This window comes from Branchiostoma belcheri, unplaced genomic scaffold (assembly GCF_001625305.1).
Source record: "Branchiostoma belcheri isolate BF01 breed outbred unplaced genomic scaffold, Haploidv18h27 scaffold110, whole genome shotgun sequence".
In the NCBI taxonomy this organism is placed as follows: Eukaryota; Metazoa; Chordata; class Leptocardii; order Amphioxiformes; family Branchiostomatidae; genus Branchiostoma; species Branchiostoma belcheri.
Window position 1 is genome coordinate 255,241 of NW_017802492.1, and position 16,161 is coordinate 271,401.

At 41.9% G+C, this 16,161-nt stretch overlaps 2 protein-coding genes across 2 annotated transcripts in view; both read right to left on the reverse strand.

The window, feature by feature from the left end:
- Positions 1 to 3,725, reverse strand: part of LOC109487122 (ATP-binding cassette sub-family C member 9-like) — a 36,922-nt gene extending 33,197 nt beyond the window's left edge. The window contains exon 1 of the mRNA XM_019791093.1: positions 3,473 to 3,725. The gene's annotated coding sequence lies outside the window, so the exon portion shown is untranslated. The remainder of the gene's footprint in view (positions 1 to 3,472) is intronic.
- A 1,529-nt stretch (positions 3,726 to 5,254) lies between these two features.
- Positions 5,255 to 11,016, reverse strand: LOC109486817 (3'-5' exoribonuclease 1-like). The gene is made up of 6 exons (XM_019790723.1): positions 10,679 to 11,016; positions 8,880 to 8,963; positions 8,231 to 8,337; positions 7,336 to 7,441; positions 6,162 to 6,296; positions 5,255 to 5,580 (listed from the first exon to the last, which is right to left on the reverse strand). The coding sequence occupies exons 1-6, from the start codon at positions 10,814 to 10,816 to the stop codon at positions 5,482 to 5,484; spliced, it is 669 nt and encodes a 222-aa protein (XP_019646282.1). The 5' UTR covers positions 10,817 to 11,016; the 3' UTR covers positions 5,255 to 5,481.
- Positions 11,017 to 16,161: the final 5,145 nt, after the last annotated feature.

A 16,161-nucleotide genomic window follows, 5' to 3' on the forward strand; every position in this document is an offset into this window, starting at 1 on the left:
TTATGAAAGCGATGAATATGACAGCATGTTGGATGCCAACCCTTGAACACGACTCAAAATGTTCTGTCGGTGTCTCATATTTGTCAAGTTTGCAGTAAGTAAGTAAAGGGTGTTAAGAAAAAACTGATCATGAAATGAAAAACATTAAAGAAATTATGAAAGACATTAAAGTGATGAAATAGGACAACACATGGATGCGAACCTTTTACCACGACTTAAAATGTTCTGTTGGTGTCTCAAAAATGTCAAATTAGCAGTTAATAAATTTCGGTCCCCTGTTATGACCAATGGTGGGATACCGAAATACAGTTGTATCCCGGCTTCCATCCTGTGAATTAAAGTGATGACATACGACAGCATTTTCGATGCCAACCTTTATAATTGATCTCAACTTAAAATGTTATGTTACTGGCTGAAAGTTTAGCAGCAAGTACAATGTAAAGTGATGTTGAGAAGAGATTGTCAATTCAAATGGGGGTACCCAAATATCACGGCTTCCTTTCCCGGGATAATTAGTCTCCCCTTATAAAAGACACTAAAGGGATGAAAAACGACAACACGATCTTTGAACATAACTCAAATATTATGTTGCTGGCTCAAAGTTGCTAGCTTAGCGGTAAGCGGGTCCCTTGAATTCCTTTTTGAACGAATACTATAGAACATTTGATGAGAAAAGACAACGTGTACAATGGTTACTGTTTTATTATGAAATATACTGCTAGATGAATCTAACCAAGGAGGTTCAAAAGAGATCTCCTTAATCTAACATAATGGGCATTGAATGGAAGATACGACATTGTTGCTTTGGGCCTTCGTAGTTTTTAGGCCGCGCCCCCTTCTGCCATATATGGAAGTGACCCCAAATTTCCCGGCGCCCCCATATCTCCCGGAACACCGGCTGCCGTGGCGGGTACAAACCTTCTCTGTGCGGCAAAAAAAAACGCGTTAAAATTCTACAAAACGCAGTATCAAAACCCCCACCAGCCCAGACGCCTGCACAGGAGGCTAAAAATTCAGGACAATATATTACCTGTTTTTTTATTCGTCGTCTAGCGTCTCAGCAAGGAGTCAATGGCATGAGGACAAAGGTCAATTTCAACAACCCCGGTCCGAACGTACCCTGGATGCCAAACTAGTATCGGGCCGTTAGCCTTTTTCCTTCGGCAGCCGAGAGCCCTTCGCCCGCCTGCCTAAATTACCGCTACGGGGGAGTTGAGCCCGATGGGAGTTGGCTGGCCAAACTCCCCCCGGGCTAGACTCCCCCGTAGCGGGAATTTACACCAGCGGGCGAAGGGCTTTTGCGGCCCGGACAGCGAGTTTGGATTCCAGGGTAGTCCGAACGCGACAGATGGTTTACCTGATCACCGGCTGCCTCACATTTCCTAAATTGTCCAGTAAACAGTTTACATCATCCGCTAAAAATGCCATTACAAGACATACGTGTGTACAGTCCCATTGGACCGTATATAGAAATTACTGAAAAGTGAAACTGACAAGTCTCTACACTTCATAAGTTCAAAAGTTCAGAAGTAACGTTACATGGAAGGTGTCGCTGTTTTTCCTTGACTCTTAAAACCGATAAAAAGTGAACATGTCTTTTTTGACAAGACCATATTAAGCTACATCTTATTGTAAGATTCTACTTGTTTTTATGGTGGAGACGGTGTCCTTAAAACATTAAGGTTGGATAATAATTGAATGATACACAAACAAAAACGCATGATGTGTTGTTCTTTGTCAAATACTACTGTTGATTTTACTATACAAAGCCTTGGTTCCCCATGTCTTGGCAGCAAACTTTGACCCTACATTGGCCGTGTTTTTGCCTCCATAGCATGCCAAAAACTGGGGGTTTGGGGGATCTTCAGGGTCTTTGGGAGCTATTTATTGATTGCATATAGACAATATAGCCGGCCTGGTTGAATTACCCCCGTTTTTTAAACCGTTTTAGAACTGGGCTAATCAGAAAACAGCGCAAAGACCACCAAACCCCCAGTTCTATAAGCCTGAGAGGCAAGGTCGTGTTTGCAATAGAAAGGGGCGTGTTATTTTTTAACTGACAAAATGTCTTCCACGAGCGACTTAGACGAAATGGCTTGACAAGTTGACAAACCGAAGGAACCAAGCAAAACTCAGGTAACACAGTTCTGTCCATAAAAACTGGTTTTAAACCCCTTTGGGTCCTACGGCTTCAACTAACAATTTGTACAATGCATACTCTTGTATCGGTGTAAAATATGAACGAATATCTTTAAGAGTCCAATTGTTCGCATTTGTGTTATTGAAAATTAATCTCTTCTTTTTAATTTCAAACCTGGCAAAAAAGAGGTACAGCCAAGCATGGTGACCAAGAGAAACCATCTGAAAACGTCTGCAACAACAGCTAGAAAATTTCATAAAAAGCATCGGTTCGTTCGTCACCTGCTTGCAAGAATTTTGTCCCCCCTATCACAAAAAAATAGCGTTTAGTTGGAAACAATGAGCCTTTTTACAATCAACATGCGATTTCTACATATCTACGAAAGAAAGGTGATTTGTTTGTTCACTGCTATATACATATATGTACATATGAAGGTAAACATATTATACCATTCCCGTTGTGATTTAAGAGAACAAGGAGGCCTTACCGATTAAAACTGGTCTGCAAATCACCTCAGGTTGGTACAAAGAATAACTCCTCACTAACCTCAGAATGCAGTCTGTTGTACGGATTGTGTGAGGTCTGAATATTATATAAAGTAACTGACCTAATACACTGACGCGCGCCGGTGCAGAACTTGTGCAGTAGTACTAGCAGGTAGACCCCAAGATTGCTTTTATAGGTCTCTTTAGAATAAAAATATGGAGTAGAAAAATACTAATAAATGCATTTTGAAGCTGCTATCTTCTCCTTGTAAATTCACTAGATTCACACGAGTGAATATCTTCATTACTTTTACGATTATAGAGGCAGATGTAAAATTCCCTTTCCCCACGTAGGTGAATGGTATCGCCCGGATTGGGCAACCCAAAACACGGGTTCACACAGAGGGCAACGTCCTTTCGAGCGTCGCATGAGGTAATGGTTTATTTCGCAACATGGCCCACGGTCATGACAGGTCATTTCCTGCAAGCGTGACATCACATAGCTAGCTACAAGCCACGCTGACCGACATGACACTATTGCAGTTTACACAACGAAATCCTGAGAGCTGAAACGTGCTCGAAATTTTGCTTCAATGTATATGCAAATACACTGCACGCTAACGTTACATGTAAACCATGCACAACATACAGTGCTGTAGTCGACAGCATTCGGCACAAGTATTCTCACATAGGACCACATCTAGACAGCATCTAGTGCGCGCATACATGCACAAATATTGCACTTAGGTCCCTCAAAAATATGTCAGCGCGAGAGAGATTGGCGATTGACCTACATCTACTAAAAAAACAACAAAATCACTGAGATAGTGAGAAAATGACACCCTACCTTTTCGGGGCCCCTCTCGTCCGCTCTATGGCTACACAACGTCAAGTACTGACTATCTTGTACTGCAGACCGTAGCTGTGTATGCTGTACGTCCGTGTGTGTATGACACACTAGATTTTTCGCTGTCAGGAGGCTACAAATCGCCGGACGCCATCATGCCGCCTGGTCGTCATGGTCTGTCAGGCTGCCCAATCTCGGGAACAAAGCGCGACCGACTGAAAACACCCTTCGGTCCCCCACCACTCGAACTGGGTTGTTCATTGACCGGCTTGTTAATGGGACCTCTGCGCGTGTGGTACTAGCATGGGGTGCCTGAATTGTTACTTTGCGAATGCTCTGTGTGTGAACGGAAACTGTCACCATGGATCATATTGAAGCAGGTGTATAATTTAAATCTCAAGGGAGATTTGGTCGATAAGCAACCTAGATGTAGTCTGGAAGCAAAGTAGTTGCATCAATAGCTCTGATATTGTTAGCAAATACGACCTTTTGTATTATAGCCCTGAACACAGTGGTACGCAAAAATATAAAGGAAGTATAGTCGGCATTTATTACTACGTAAACCAATTATCGTATTATAATCACAACTATATGGTATCCAAACAATGGGTTCCCTATTTCTGCAGCTTTGCAATAAATCTCAATAAAGATAGCGTGACCTAGTTTTTGAGCACACTGTGATTCTGCGTCTATAGATAATTTGCTACAAGCGTGCCGCCGAAGTGTGGCATCTAAAAACAAATTTAAACTACAAACTTGCTACAAAACTTAGCAGGTCCGTGCGTCGGTCTGAAGCTACTTTACTACTTACTAAGTTTAACCATCAAGAAAACTAAGACCAAAAGTAATTTTTATGGATGATGTCCGTGCGCGCATTGATTTTGGCCTGTTCCCAGAAATTCAGCTTCCTGTAACTGACCAATGTGTCAAGACATTGGTATAAGGAAGGAAAGGAAGGAAACTGGACAGGATGACAACTGCTGCTCCACTTGATTTAGTGCTGTTTGCATTAAGAATAAAAGACTTATTGGTTGTTATAATGTGTTCTTTCATTCAACTTATTTGTTTATTTGAATTTACCACAAGTGTGGAAGGGAGGACAAAACAGGTACATTGACACCTTTACAAGTTGTCCTCCCAATTTGTGTCCTAACATTTATCGTCCATTCACGGTATATTTCAAATCTAGGTATCTTGCTTTCTTCGGCCCTTCTTGTTTTTTTTCGCGCTATCGCATATTAGGGTCTCAAGTGGACGTCATCCATAAAAATTACTTGGTGTGGCCTAATGGTTTGATGTTCAAACAACGTCGACGAAAGAAAACAAACACGACGGTGCGTCCTGGAGGTTTCAACACGGATGTTAAGTGGTCGTCTATGATAGTAAACATTCATGTGTACTATCGGCCACGAGTGTGTGGACTTTTAGCAACTGGAAACATGGAAATAAACAATCGTCACAAAGGAGAGTCTGTCTGTGTATTGTGTCAATATCATCAATGTGTGATGAGTCTCCATTTGCAATCATTGGGAGAATCGCTAGGGGCGCTAGTTCCCCAGGTTAGGAGACATGTACTGGTTTGATTGCAGTTCAAATACCTTGACTTCGTCATACCAATCTGTCATTAAGTGGCAAACTAGAGAGGACAAACAAGTGCAACATGCGTTCTTTTATTTTATCGAACAGCAACTTCCAAATGCAATATGCCAACCAAGGGGATGTTGCCTAGATTGCATAGTTGTAGACAGATCACAGTGTTCAACATGTATATATGTAGTATTGTATATATTGATACGCGGAATCACATATCATTGTCAGGGAGAAGGTTGCAATACATAAGAAGTTTAAAATCCTGCACATTTCATTCCATAAGTTCATATTCACACACACAGTGGATCACGGCAAAACAACGTGTAAAATCTAACCCAAACTACAGTACGCTCTACGAAACTACAGTTTAAAAATCGACGACGTTGTTGCATAGTTTGAATTTTAGCTCGGTAGCAGAGCTAGTCGGACGGATGCTTGACGACCCAGTTGGCCTTCAGTGTCTCGTTGTTCGGGAACACGGCGGGTCGCCCTTTGGCCCGGAGTCGGCGCGCGAGGGCCTGTAAAAAATGTTTAAAACATGAGCAGATTCTATATGTACCAATGTTCACTCTGGTACTACAGTAATTGTGCTGAGGATGATGAGATCCTGTTCGTTCCATAAATCCTCTCTGGTCAGTCACTGTGAACGGTGGCACGCACCACACACACGGCCTGAAACTTTGAAGCTTCTACGAAACTCTCAAGTTTCTGTTTCCGCTGTTCGAAACTAGGATGTACAGTCTGGTCTGGTGCAGATAGAAAGCGTTACACTCTACCAGGCTTCAGCAGCGGCAAACTGTTCTCTTAGTGCGGACCAACGCCCCTGGCATATCATCTGTGTATTTATAGTTTACAGTTTTATCAAGAAAATCAGCCTCGCAGCATGAGGTACATGTACAACAAGCTCAATTGCACAGATTTGTACAATCGTATGTAGCAGAACATCAACTTACACACAAAAAAGAAACTCAGGCAACGCTATACAAAATGCCTATGGACGCAAAGTTTTCGGTCAACTTTTACTCTTTCCGAACTAAATGCCAAGAAAACGTTACGATCATTCTATCTCTCTCCCCAAATCGGCTCGGAGACCACACACCTCCATGATGCGGCAGATGTTGCGTGCATCGCTGATGGCGCTGTGGAGCTGCCCCTCCTGACTGATGCCCAGGGCCGACAACATGTCCGGGATGCGGGGGGTCGGCTGGCCGCGCCGCAGACGGATCCCCATGAACTGGCACGCAAAAACATAACACAAACTTTGTGGTACTGGGATGGTACATAAATACAGTTACATGTAAGCTAAGGCCACACCAAGTAAATTGTATGGATGACGTCCGCGCGCGCATTGATTTTGGCCTGTTCCTAGAAAAAAAAACCCAAGAAATTCCGCTTCCTGTAACTATGACCAAAGAGTCACGACGGTGCTGCAAATCGTCAGATTGACATGAAATCCGTAAAGCGAAATGGGTAAAGAGCAAAAATGTGATGAAAGAAACAGGACAGGATGACAACTGCTGTTCCACCTGATTTATTTCTATTTTGATGGTGAATGAAAGACTTCTTGCTTGTTAATCTGTGTCACCTCATTCAATTTGTGTCCTAACATTTGTCGTCTCTTAGTATATTTCTAATCTAGGCATCTTGTTTTTTAGGGCCCTTCTTGTTTTTTTTTCGCCCTCTCGCATTAGATTTAGGGTCTCTAACGGACGTCATCCATAAAATTTACTTGGTGTGGCCTAAGCTAATCTACCCAAAACAAGAGTGAGTGTGATATGGTATGAGGATGTAGTATGGGATGAAAATTGGCTTTTACAATCATTGGATGAATTTATAACGTCTAGATAGTCTTTAATATATTTTCCTACGTATGCCATGCAGGGGTTGTCACATGTCTTTATATACTTAGATTTACTATTCAAGTCCATTGAAATAAATCCTGTTATAGAGAAGTAGGGACGTCGCGTATGAATGTATGAAGAATAAAAAGTTGGAATTAAATGATAAGTTAGGCAGTTCAAGTCGACCAAATGCAGCGATACATTTCCAACCCTTCCCCCATAAAGGGGCTACTACATGTACTTTCCCTTTAGGCCACACCAAGTAAATTTTATGGATGACGTGACTCTTTGGTCATAGTTACAGGAAGTGGAATTTCTTGTTTTTTTTTCTAGGAACAGGCCAAAATCAATGCGCGCGCGGACGTCATTCATAAAATTTACTCGGTGTGGCCTTACCTAATCATACAGCTTACATTAGCTTAGTATACGTACCTGCATGTAGTGAACCTTGATGTTAGAGAACCTCCGGGCAAAGCTTGGGAACGACATCCGGGACACCTCGCACTGGGACCGCATGATCTGATTACAGTCGAAGATGCTACAAGAAGGAAGTCCTTTTATTATACAAACTACATATATTATCACAAAAGTTCATATGTGTTGACGTCACACTTCAAAGAAGCCACGTGACAAGCTTCACTGGGTCAGTCTACTGAGGAAAACCAGAGTGACTGGTCGAAAGCTCTAGGTGTGAGAACTTTTTGTCTTGGATCTAAAGTTTTAACTCTAATCAACTAACTTTTACATATATTGTCGTCAGTGTCCAAGACATAGATTCCTTACTTGGCACTGGTAGACACACTATACATGTAATAGTACATGTATATCTGCTTCCCCTGATGCCCAAGTTAAGTATAGAAATGTAAAAAAAACTTACTCAAACACATTCATATATATGGTCAGACAGGAGTCTAAATCCCTCCTGCTATGAAATTGCAACATGGTGTAAACCAACACTTGTTACCATAGCAACAGACACAACATTGGTTCAGGTCAGAGGTCACTGTTTGGAGAAGAAGAAGAAGAAGAGGAAGAAGAAACTGAGCAAAAACAATGTTCCTTCGGTAAACATAACAAGAAAAATCCTACAACATTGCCCAATAAGATTCCTACAAATTGAACTACATCTGATGGCAATGCATGATGACCCTTCATCATCATCATCATCATTCATCCTCCATAATAAAAGTTAGCTCGCCAAAACTGTTTGTCATACATCACAGAGATAAGATCATGTCCCTCCAAGCCCGTTTCAGTTTCAATAAGTTTCTTAAGTGTTATGTTTGGGCGTCCTACTCTTCTCGTACCGGTATCAGGATACCCTTACCCGTCTGTCACCAGTGCAAAGTTGGAGTCTGTCAGGCCTCTGCCGGACAGCCATTTCTGGAAGCGGTCAAACACCACGGGGAAGGGGCTGGCAGCGTCCACCGTGTTCTGTTGTGAATGAAGCGATTAGTTTTAACACGACGTTACTCATAAATGGCGTCACAAAACATCTTCTCCTACGTATAGCATGTTCATAACAATGTGCTTATTTAGTTTTATTCAACAGAAAGGCTACTCTAAAGAAAGATATACGTATAATCGAACAAAAACAACAGTTGCTAAGTCCTTGGTCTATCTGGTGTATACATTCTCCAGGCTCTATACTGATCGCCATGTGTACCTGCATGAAAGTTCATCGGAGTTGGTAAATTACAATTTATGAGAATTAAAACGGGACTATTTTGCGAGGGGAGTGAAGGAAACCGTCTACACCAGGGCATACTAAACTTCTCTCAACCGGGACGGGGGGCGATACCGACTTTCGACGAACTTTGACCCAGTGCTGACGTCACACGTGGAAAAATCACGTATCTACAGCACTGGAGTCATATAGCTGATGAAGACCGAGCGATTAGGTCAAAAATTCCGCCAAGTCTAATTTCTTTGAGTTGGTGAACAGTTTGATTCTCATTAGGCATGTGTACATGTACCTGCTGTATCTTGGTGAGATCCTTGCAGAACTCATGGAGGACGGGGTTCTCCACTGGCCTGCAGTACTCGTGGAATTCGTCAATCTGAAGGACAGGACAACAATAGGGAATCAAATGATGGCAACAACAACAAGGATCAGTTCATCGTTAATAAAAGTCGTAACAGTTCCTTCTTGATTTGGAGTGCTTTGACAACGGGAACTTTCGTCACAGCCATATTAGACCCACTCGGTTGTAAGTTAGTAACACTATATCAAAGACAGACTAGTGCTAGCCGCTGTTGTTTGATTAATTAGGATTTATTAGGTCTTATTCTATACTTCTTTCTTGTACTTTGTTCATTTTTTGTTGCCATACTTTGTACAATGTACAAAGTTATTCTATATTCCTGACATATGTTCCTCTAGGCACCGGCTTTTGCCAACAAAAATAGTTAGAAAAACGTTCCTCTTTGTAACGTCTTTGTTTGGTTCAAATTGACAAAAGCTTTATTGTGTATTCCTGTGTTTGTAATGGTACTATAAGCAAACTTAAAAAACGCATTATAAAACGTTATATCGCGATTCTTACCGACGTTATGTCATGATTCTTACTGACTTGTACGAACAAGGAACTTATTTTGATCACACTAGTACTTGTTTACAACAAAGTCAACAATACTCCATACAATGATCATCTAGTTTCGATGACGTTCGCCATTTTCGATACGTCACATAGTTTCGAAAACGGGTCAATAACTATAAATATAGCACATATTGACACAATGTTAGGAGGTGACATATTGATCGATGTATGTGGTTAAGTAAACAATGTCCGAAACTCAGACATCCTATGTTCCTGTATATAATACACAGATAGCCTTGCTTTCTCTCCAAAGTGTTAAAGGTATCCATTGCGATTTCAAGGCAGCAAAACTGGAAATATTCTGAATAAGGCAATCTTTGTGATATTAACACATATTGCTTCACATTAGCACATTTGAATCAGCATTTCGTACTTTGGGAATTTAAAAAAAACTGCAGAAGCAAGCCCCAAGATGAGTCCTTTATATTCTGGGCGATGCCCTAAATATCAGCCAAGGGCCCTTCCAGTAACCATTTTCCGTCAGGATTTTGGGGAATTTGTGCTCCATGAGGGTCACTATACATCAGGATAGTGTGGTTTTAACTCAGTATGTAGATAAATGACTAGAATATTGGCTTTGAAAAATCAGGTTTCCGAGCTCTAAAAACTGCATTGGATGCCTTTAGTATCGAACTTTAAATGGACATAATATGGTGACATATACATTGGTAACACGTTAATCTAACAACGGATGTTAAGCTAAACAGGAACTTTGGGTTTACCATGCAGCTTCCGTTCTTTCTTTGCTTTTCCTCTGTTTGTTATAATCTATGTAGTGTCAGACTATTTTCAGCGTTGTATCCTGTCTCGTTTCTACACCTAACGTTTCGTTTTGTTAATCTACTATACTTGTTTGATGTTAATCGCTGCTGGGGCCCTCTGGTTCAAAGCTACGAACTTTGTCAAGCGTTTGTTGACATAAAAATACATGTACTTGTATATCCAAAGCATTGAATAGTATACATACTTTTATTTTAACTAACACAACGACAGTCAATTTTGTTATAACCAACGTTTCTTTCTGCTCATGATCAAGGTGTGAGGAATTAATTCTGCTAGCATATATTCTAGTTCTGATCAGATTGTAGGAGAAATGTGGCTGTGTTAAACGATTCAACTGTGATACTTGTTAATAACCTGTTGAAGTCATTCAGTCAATAAGACAGTATACATACCATTTGGAAGTTACTCCCATCCACGATGACGGCACCAAACTCGATAATTTCGGTCCGGAAGTCCGCCCGACGCGGTTTGACACATGTCGCCTCAAAATCCACCACGCAGTAGTACTTGGGAGAGTGCCCGTACGCCATTTGGGTTAATTTTCCTCAAAAACTAAGCGCTGTTTGCACGTGTGTGTGTGTTAGCTAGGCTGACCTACCTTGTTCTGCACGAACAAAAATGTTGCGGCCACACCTTGATCATAGTTTCGGTCGTGGGCGTAACATAGCCTGGTATCCAGTCTACCGTGGTTGGGGCAGGCTGTCTGCGGGGCTCGAATAGTTTCCTCCCCGTCCAGCCCAACAGGCCGCCCGGTAGGAGTTTTGCACGCCGGGTGGGGCTAATCAAACTCCCGACGTGAAAAACCTACCGGGGAACCTAGCTCAGGTCGGCGGGGAAGAGCTTCAGCAGCCCCGAAGAAAACCCGCCCCAACCACGGTAGACTGGATACCAGGTTAGGGCGTACACGTAGAATGCCATTGTCTGGTGGCGTGACGTGTGTTATCTGAGGTAAAGGTCAACAATGCGGATGTTTTGTCATCTTTGACCTTGCCATCGTGGGAATGTTCTTACCTGTGGTACTATCAGGGTGAAAGGAGAAAAAGAATGTTTAGCAAAAGAAAACAGTTACTCTAGCAACTGGATATGATTTTTGGAAGCGGTCAGACGTTTCAGGTAGCATCCACTACCTTTCGTCAGTGATACTATACTAGTCTAAGAGAGCTTATAAGAAATGCAGATTTATAAGCAAGAACTATTGATTGATGTGCTTATAAACCTGCATTTCTGTGCAAGTTCTCTAGTGTGAAAGGTAGTAGTGGATGCTACCTGAAACGTCTGACCGCTTCCAAAAATCATATCTAGTTGCTTGAGTAACTGTTTTTTGGCGTATCTTTACCTGCTCTAACCTTCACCGACGTGAAAAGAATGTTTGTCACAATACCACAGGTATATTGTGGTTAACGTGGTCATTTGCCGTGACGTGTATAATAGAATCTACAGTTCAAGCTGTCATGAACTTGAAAGATGACTAATTACTACTACTGTGAAATCGTCCAATTACGTCATAGTAACGGTTGCATGTCCAAAGTCAGTTTTTCTCAGTGGGTGATACCATTTTGAACTATAGAGGGGGTACTGATATCGATGACGCGCCTGTAGTTTCGGAACTCTATTGTTTATATAGAAACATGATACGACATGGTGTAAGACCAGACGTGTCTATTGTACCATAGTCAGGTATCTAGAAAATGTTGCTGGTAAACAAGTGCCCCAGGTGTTTTGTTCGTACCCTAACTGAACAACTCGACTAAATGCAAAGACATGCAAAGACGATGTGGGGTCGTGTGGCGTAGCGGCAGCGTTCTCGACTCGGAACCAGTGGCCCCGGGTTCGAGTCCTGACATGCCACCGATCTTGTGCCCTTGGGAAAGGCACTTTACACGACTTTCCTCACTTTGCTCAGGTGTAAATGAGTATTGTACTGTCCCTGTGTTGGTGGCGGCATTAATATAAGTTGAAAAAACTTGAGTGTGCTGTCACCACGTCTTGTGATTACATGTTTCGGAATATAAAAAAAAAAATGCAAAGACTCGCAGGCTTTCGTCAGAGGAAAACAGTCGAATATGTATCTATTATGTTAACAGAAGGAAAACATTGTTTTTGCTCTGTTTCTTCTTTTTCCGTTCCAAACACTGACCTGGTCAATGACCTGAACCAGGCTGTCTGTCACCATGGTAACTGGTGTTGGGTTACATAATGTTGCAATATTTTAGTAGGAGGGATTTAGACTCCTGTCACCATATATGTGAATGTGTTTGAGTAAGAATTAACAGAGCAGACCATGTATGCAAATGTAAACATTAATCATTTGTTTTGCAAATGTTACCTTTCTAGTTATTTGTTAACCACCACATGGTACCTGTGTCTACGCAGGGCAGTATGCGGCTTACGACTGCTCAAACGCCGTTTAGTCTAGATGTATCTCCGGCTACAGTCCTTCTCGCAAAATGGTAAGATAAAAACTCAAATCAGGCATCGTCTCAATATTGCACATGTCACGCATTTCACCAGCATTAAATTATGCAGGATTTTCGGTCTCAGTACGTGGCGGAAAAGCAAAGGGACGCTGATGTTGTTCAAACCCCAGCAAAAGTATTATCATTTGCATTTTATCTGTGGTCTATATAGCATCTACATCTGCCAAATAGAAGGTACGGTCTAAGCGTTATCAATGCCTATTGTTATTGTCAGCAACCGCAATATGTACAACGGACTCAACCGTGGTGCTGATTGGCCATCAGACTGAGATACCACGGACACAATCTTGGTGCTGATTGGCCATCAGACTGAGATTCCACGGACACAACCTTGGTGCTGATTGGCCATCAGACTGAAATTCCACGGACTCAACCTTGGTGCTGATTGGTCATCAGACTAAGATACCACAGACTCAACCTTGGTGCTGATTGGTCATCAGAATAAGATACCACGGACTCAACCTTGGTGCTGATTGGCCATCAGACTGAAATTCCACGGACTCAACCTTGGTGCTGATTGGTCATCAGACTAAAATTCCACGAACTCAACCTTGGTGCTGATTGGTCATCAGACTGAAATTCCACGGACTCAACCTTGGTGCTGATTGGTCATCAGACTAAGATACCACAGACTCAACCTTGGTGCTGATTGGTCATCAGAATAAGATACCACGGACTCAACCTTGGTGCTGATTGGCCATCAGACTGAAATTCCACGGACTCAACCTTGGTGCTGATTGGTCATCAGACTAAAATTCCACGAACTCAACCTTGGTGCTGATTGGTCATCAGACTGAAATTACACGGACTCAACCTTGGTGCTGATTGGTCATCAGACTGAAATTTCACGGACTCAACCTTGGTGCTGATTGGCCATCAGACTGAAATTCCACGGACTCAACCTTGGTGCTGATTGGTCATCAGACTAAAATTCCACGAACTCAACCTTGGTGCTGATTGGTCATCAGACTGAAATTCCACGGACTCAACCTTGGTACTGATTAGTCATCAGACTGAGATACCACGGGCTCAACCTTGGTGCTGATTGGCCATCGGACTGAAATTACACGGACTCAACCTTGGTACTGATTAGTCATCAGACTGAGATACCACGGGCTCAACCTTGGTGCTGATTGGCCATCAGACTGAAATTCCACGGACTCAACCTTGGTGCTGATTGGCCATCAGACTGACAATCCACGAGCTCAACCTTGGTGCTGATTGGTCATCAGACTGAGATACCACGGACTCAACCTTGGTACTGATTGGCCATCAGACTGAAAAGCGCCACCATGCAGAATCAAGCTGTTCTGCAGCACTTCTTTGCAATGTGCACTTGAGATGCATTCCATTCACCTAACTCTATGATCGCACTCACATAGTCAAGCATTGTGGTTAAACTATTAAAGCGTCATTTTCTTTAATAATTTTTACTGATGATAGAAGTTATGTCTGTTATTAAGAATGATATCTGTAGATCAAAACCATTGAAAGATTTTTCGGATTACAGGATAAACAGGTGATTTAGAGGTCATCATGAGGTCAATCCGTGTGATTTAATGGGAGCCGGTATGTTATTGTATTAATGTGAGTGACAGTTTTGTGTAGGTCATAAACGCATGTACATAAAATTTACTATGATATTTCCATTCATTCGTGAAAGATAAACTCATTACAACCATATCCTTTCATGTAAAAAAATCCTTTTTAAAAATGACATTCAAATGACCGAGTACCTTCACACCAGACGACATAAATTCGCACGCGTACGATTTGACAGGAGATCGATAATTTGCGGCGGTCCCTAATTGTTTTAGTGCGTTATCCCGTGATCATCGAAATCCCCGTCCCCACAGAGCCAACCTTCCCTCGTCACGCACCCAACTGCCGCTCGTTACTCATTCACACAGCCGCGAGGGTTGACAAATGTGGGGCCATCATTACTCTCACTGCTGCGAGAGATGACGAATGTGCTGCCAACTTTACTACTCTTTTTTTATCACAAAACGCGCCGTCGTCTATCAAGACACCGCAGCTATCTGGAAAGAAAACTTCCCTCAAGGAAGAGGATTAGAACGCATCACGTAATGTGCTTTAAAAGGAGGTCATCCATTTCTAAGTGCTAGTGACATGGAAGGCCGACTTGTATCAGTTCCAACATAGTCTTCAAAGTCAAGTTGAAGCATCCTCACTACTCTCACGGCCACGGACACCATGTGACTCACCTTACCAGACTCAGGCTTGGTTTCAGCCAGCTGAACTACCACCTATTCCAACATCACTGTATCAGTAGTCCCGAGTGCAAATGTGGGCATCCAAATGAGACCCCTGATCACTATTTATTACACTGCAAACTTTATAATACTGAAAGGACCAAAATGTTGTTATCCATATCTTGCCTTCATCTTGAAAACATACATACTTCCTTCCGACCCACTCAACGCAAACGACGCCACATTATGTACTTTATTACTTCTTACAGGCAGCCCCTCCCTCCCATACCCTACTAACTGCCGTATCTTTGATATTGTGTTTAACTATATCCACCACTCTGGAAGATTTGACCAATCTCATTAATGTTATGATATAGGTATTGGTGCGCCAGCCACTTTCATTTTATGTTTATGTTATACTTTATGTCATCTTTATGTTTACATTTGTATTATGTTTTATGAGCAGCGGGTTTACATAAGCACAACAAGTGCTTCCTATCCAATGCTCAAAAATCCATGTGAATAAAATAAAATAAAATAAAAACGTTGAAGCATCAGACATTGACCCTGTATTGTATTGTTCACCATGTGTATAGGGACGCTCTTCAAGCCATGTGGCACCACAAATTCTGCGTTCCCTGTAGAGTAGAGCGTAATTACCAGTATTTAATTAACCAGCCTAAAACGTCCCGTACTAATGAGTTGGGACAACAATATATGATCAGAGTAATTGTGTTCTATGTCAGGGAAATGATAATGTCACATTGCTTATTGAGAATTCACCGACAAGCACCGTTTCATTTCAAAATGTATATTTTTCACATTGCACCTGTCAAGTAACACGCAGTTTTTGATGTTCCTTAGGCCACAGCAACAAAAAATCATGGATGACATCAGCGCGCGCATTAATTTTCGCCTGATTTTGAAAAAAAGAAGAAATTTTGTTGCCTTCTGACAGTGGTTAACATGCCGAAAATGGGCAAAGACGTCTGTTGCCATGCCGGAAGGTGGAAGGCAGATAACTATGAAAACAGGAGACAAGAAAATACTCTGATCTAATGTTTTGTTTCTTACTTTGATGCAGTGATATGTGATGTTGGATGTGTATATGTGATGTTCCCACTTAATAAAAACCGTTTATACAATGATTGAGTCAAATTCTAAATGTAGGAACCTTGGTTTTTT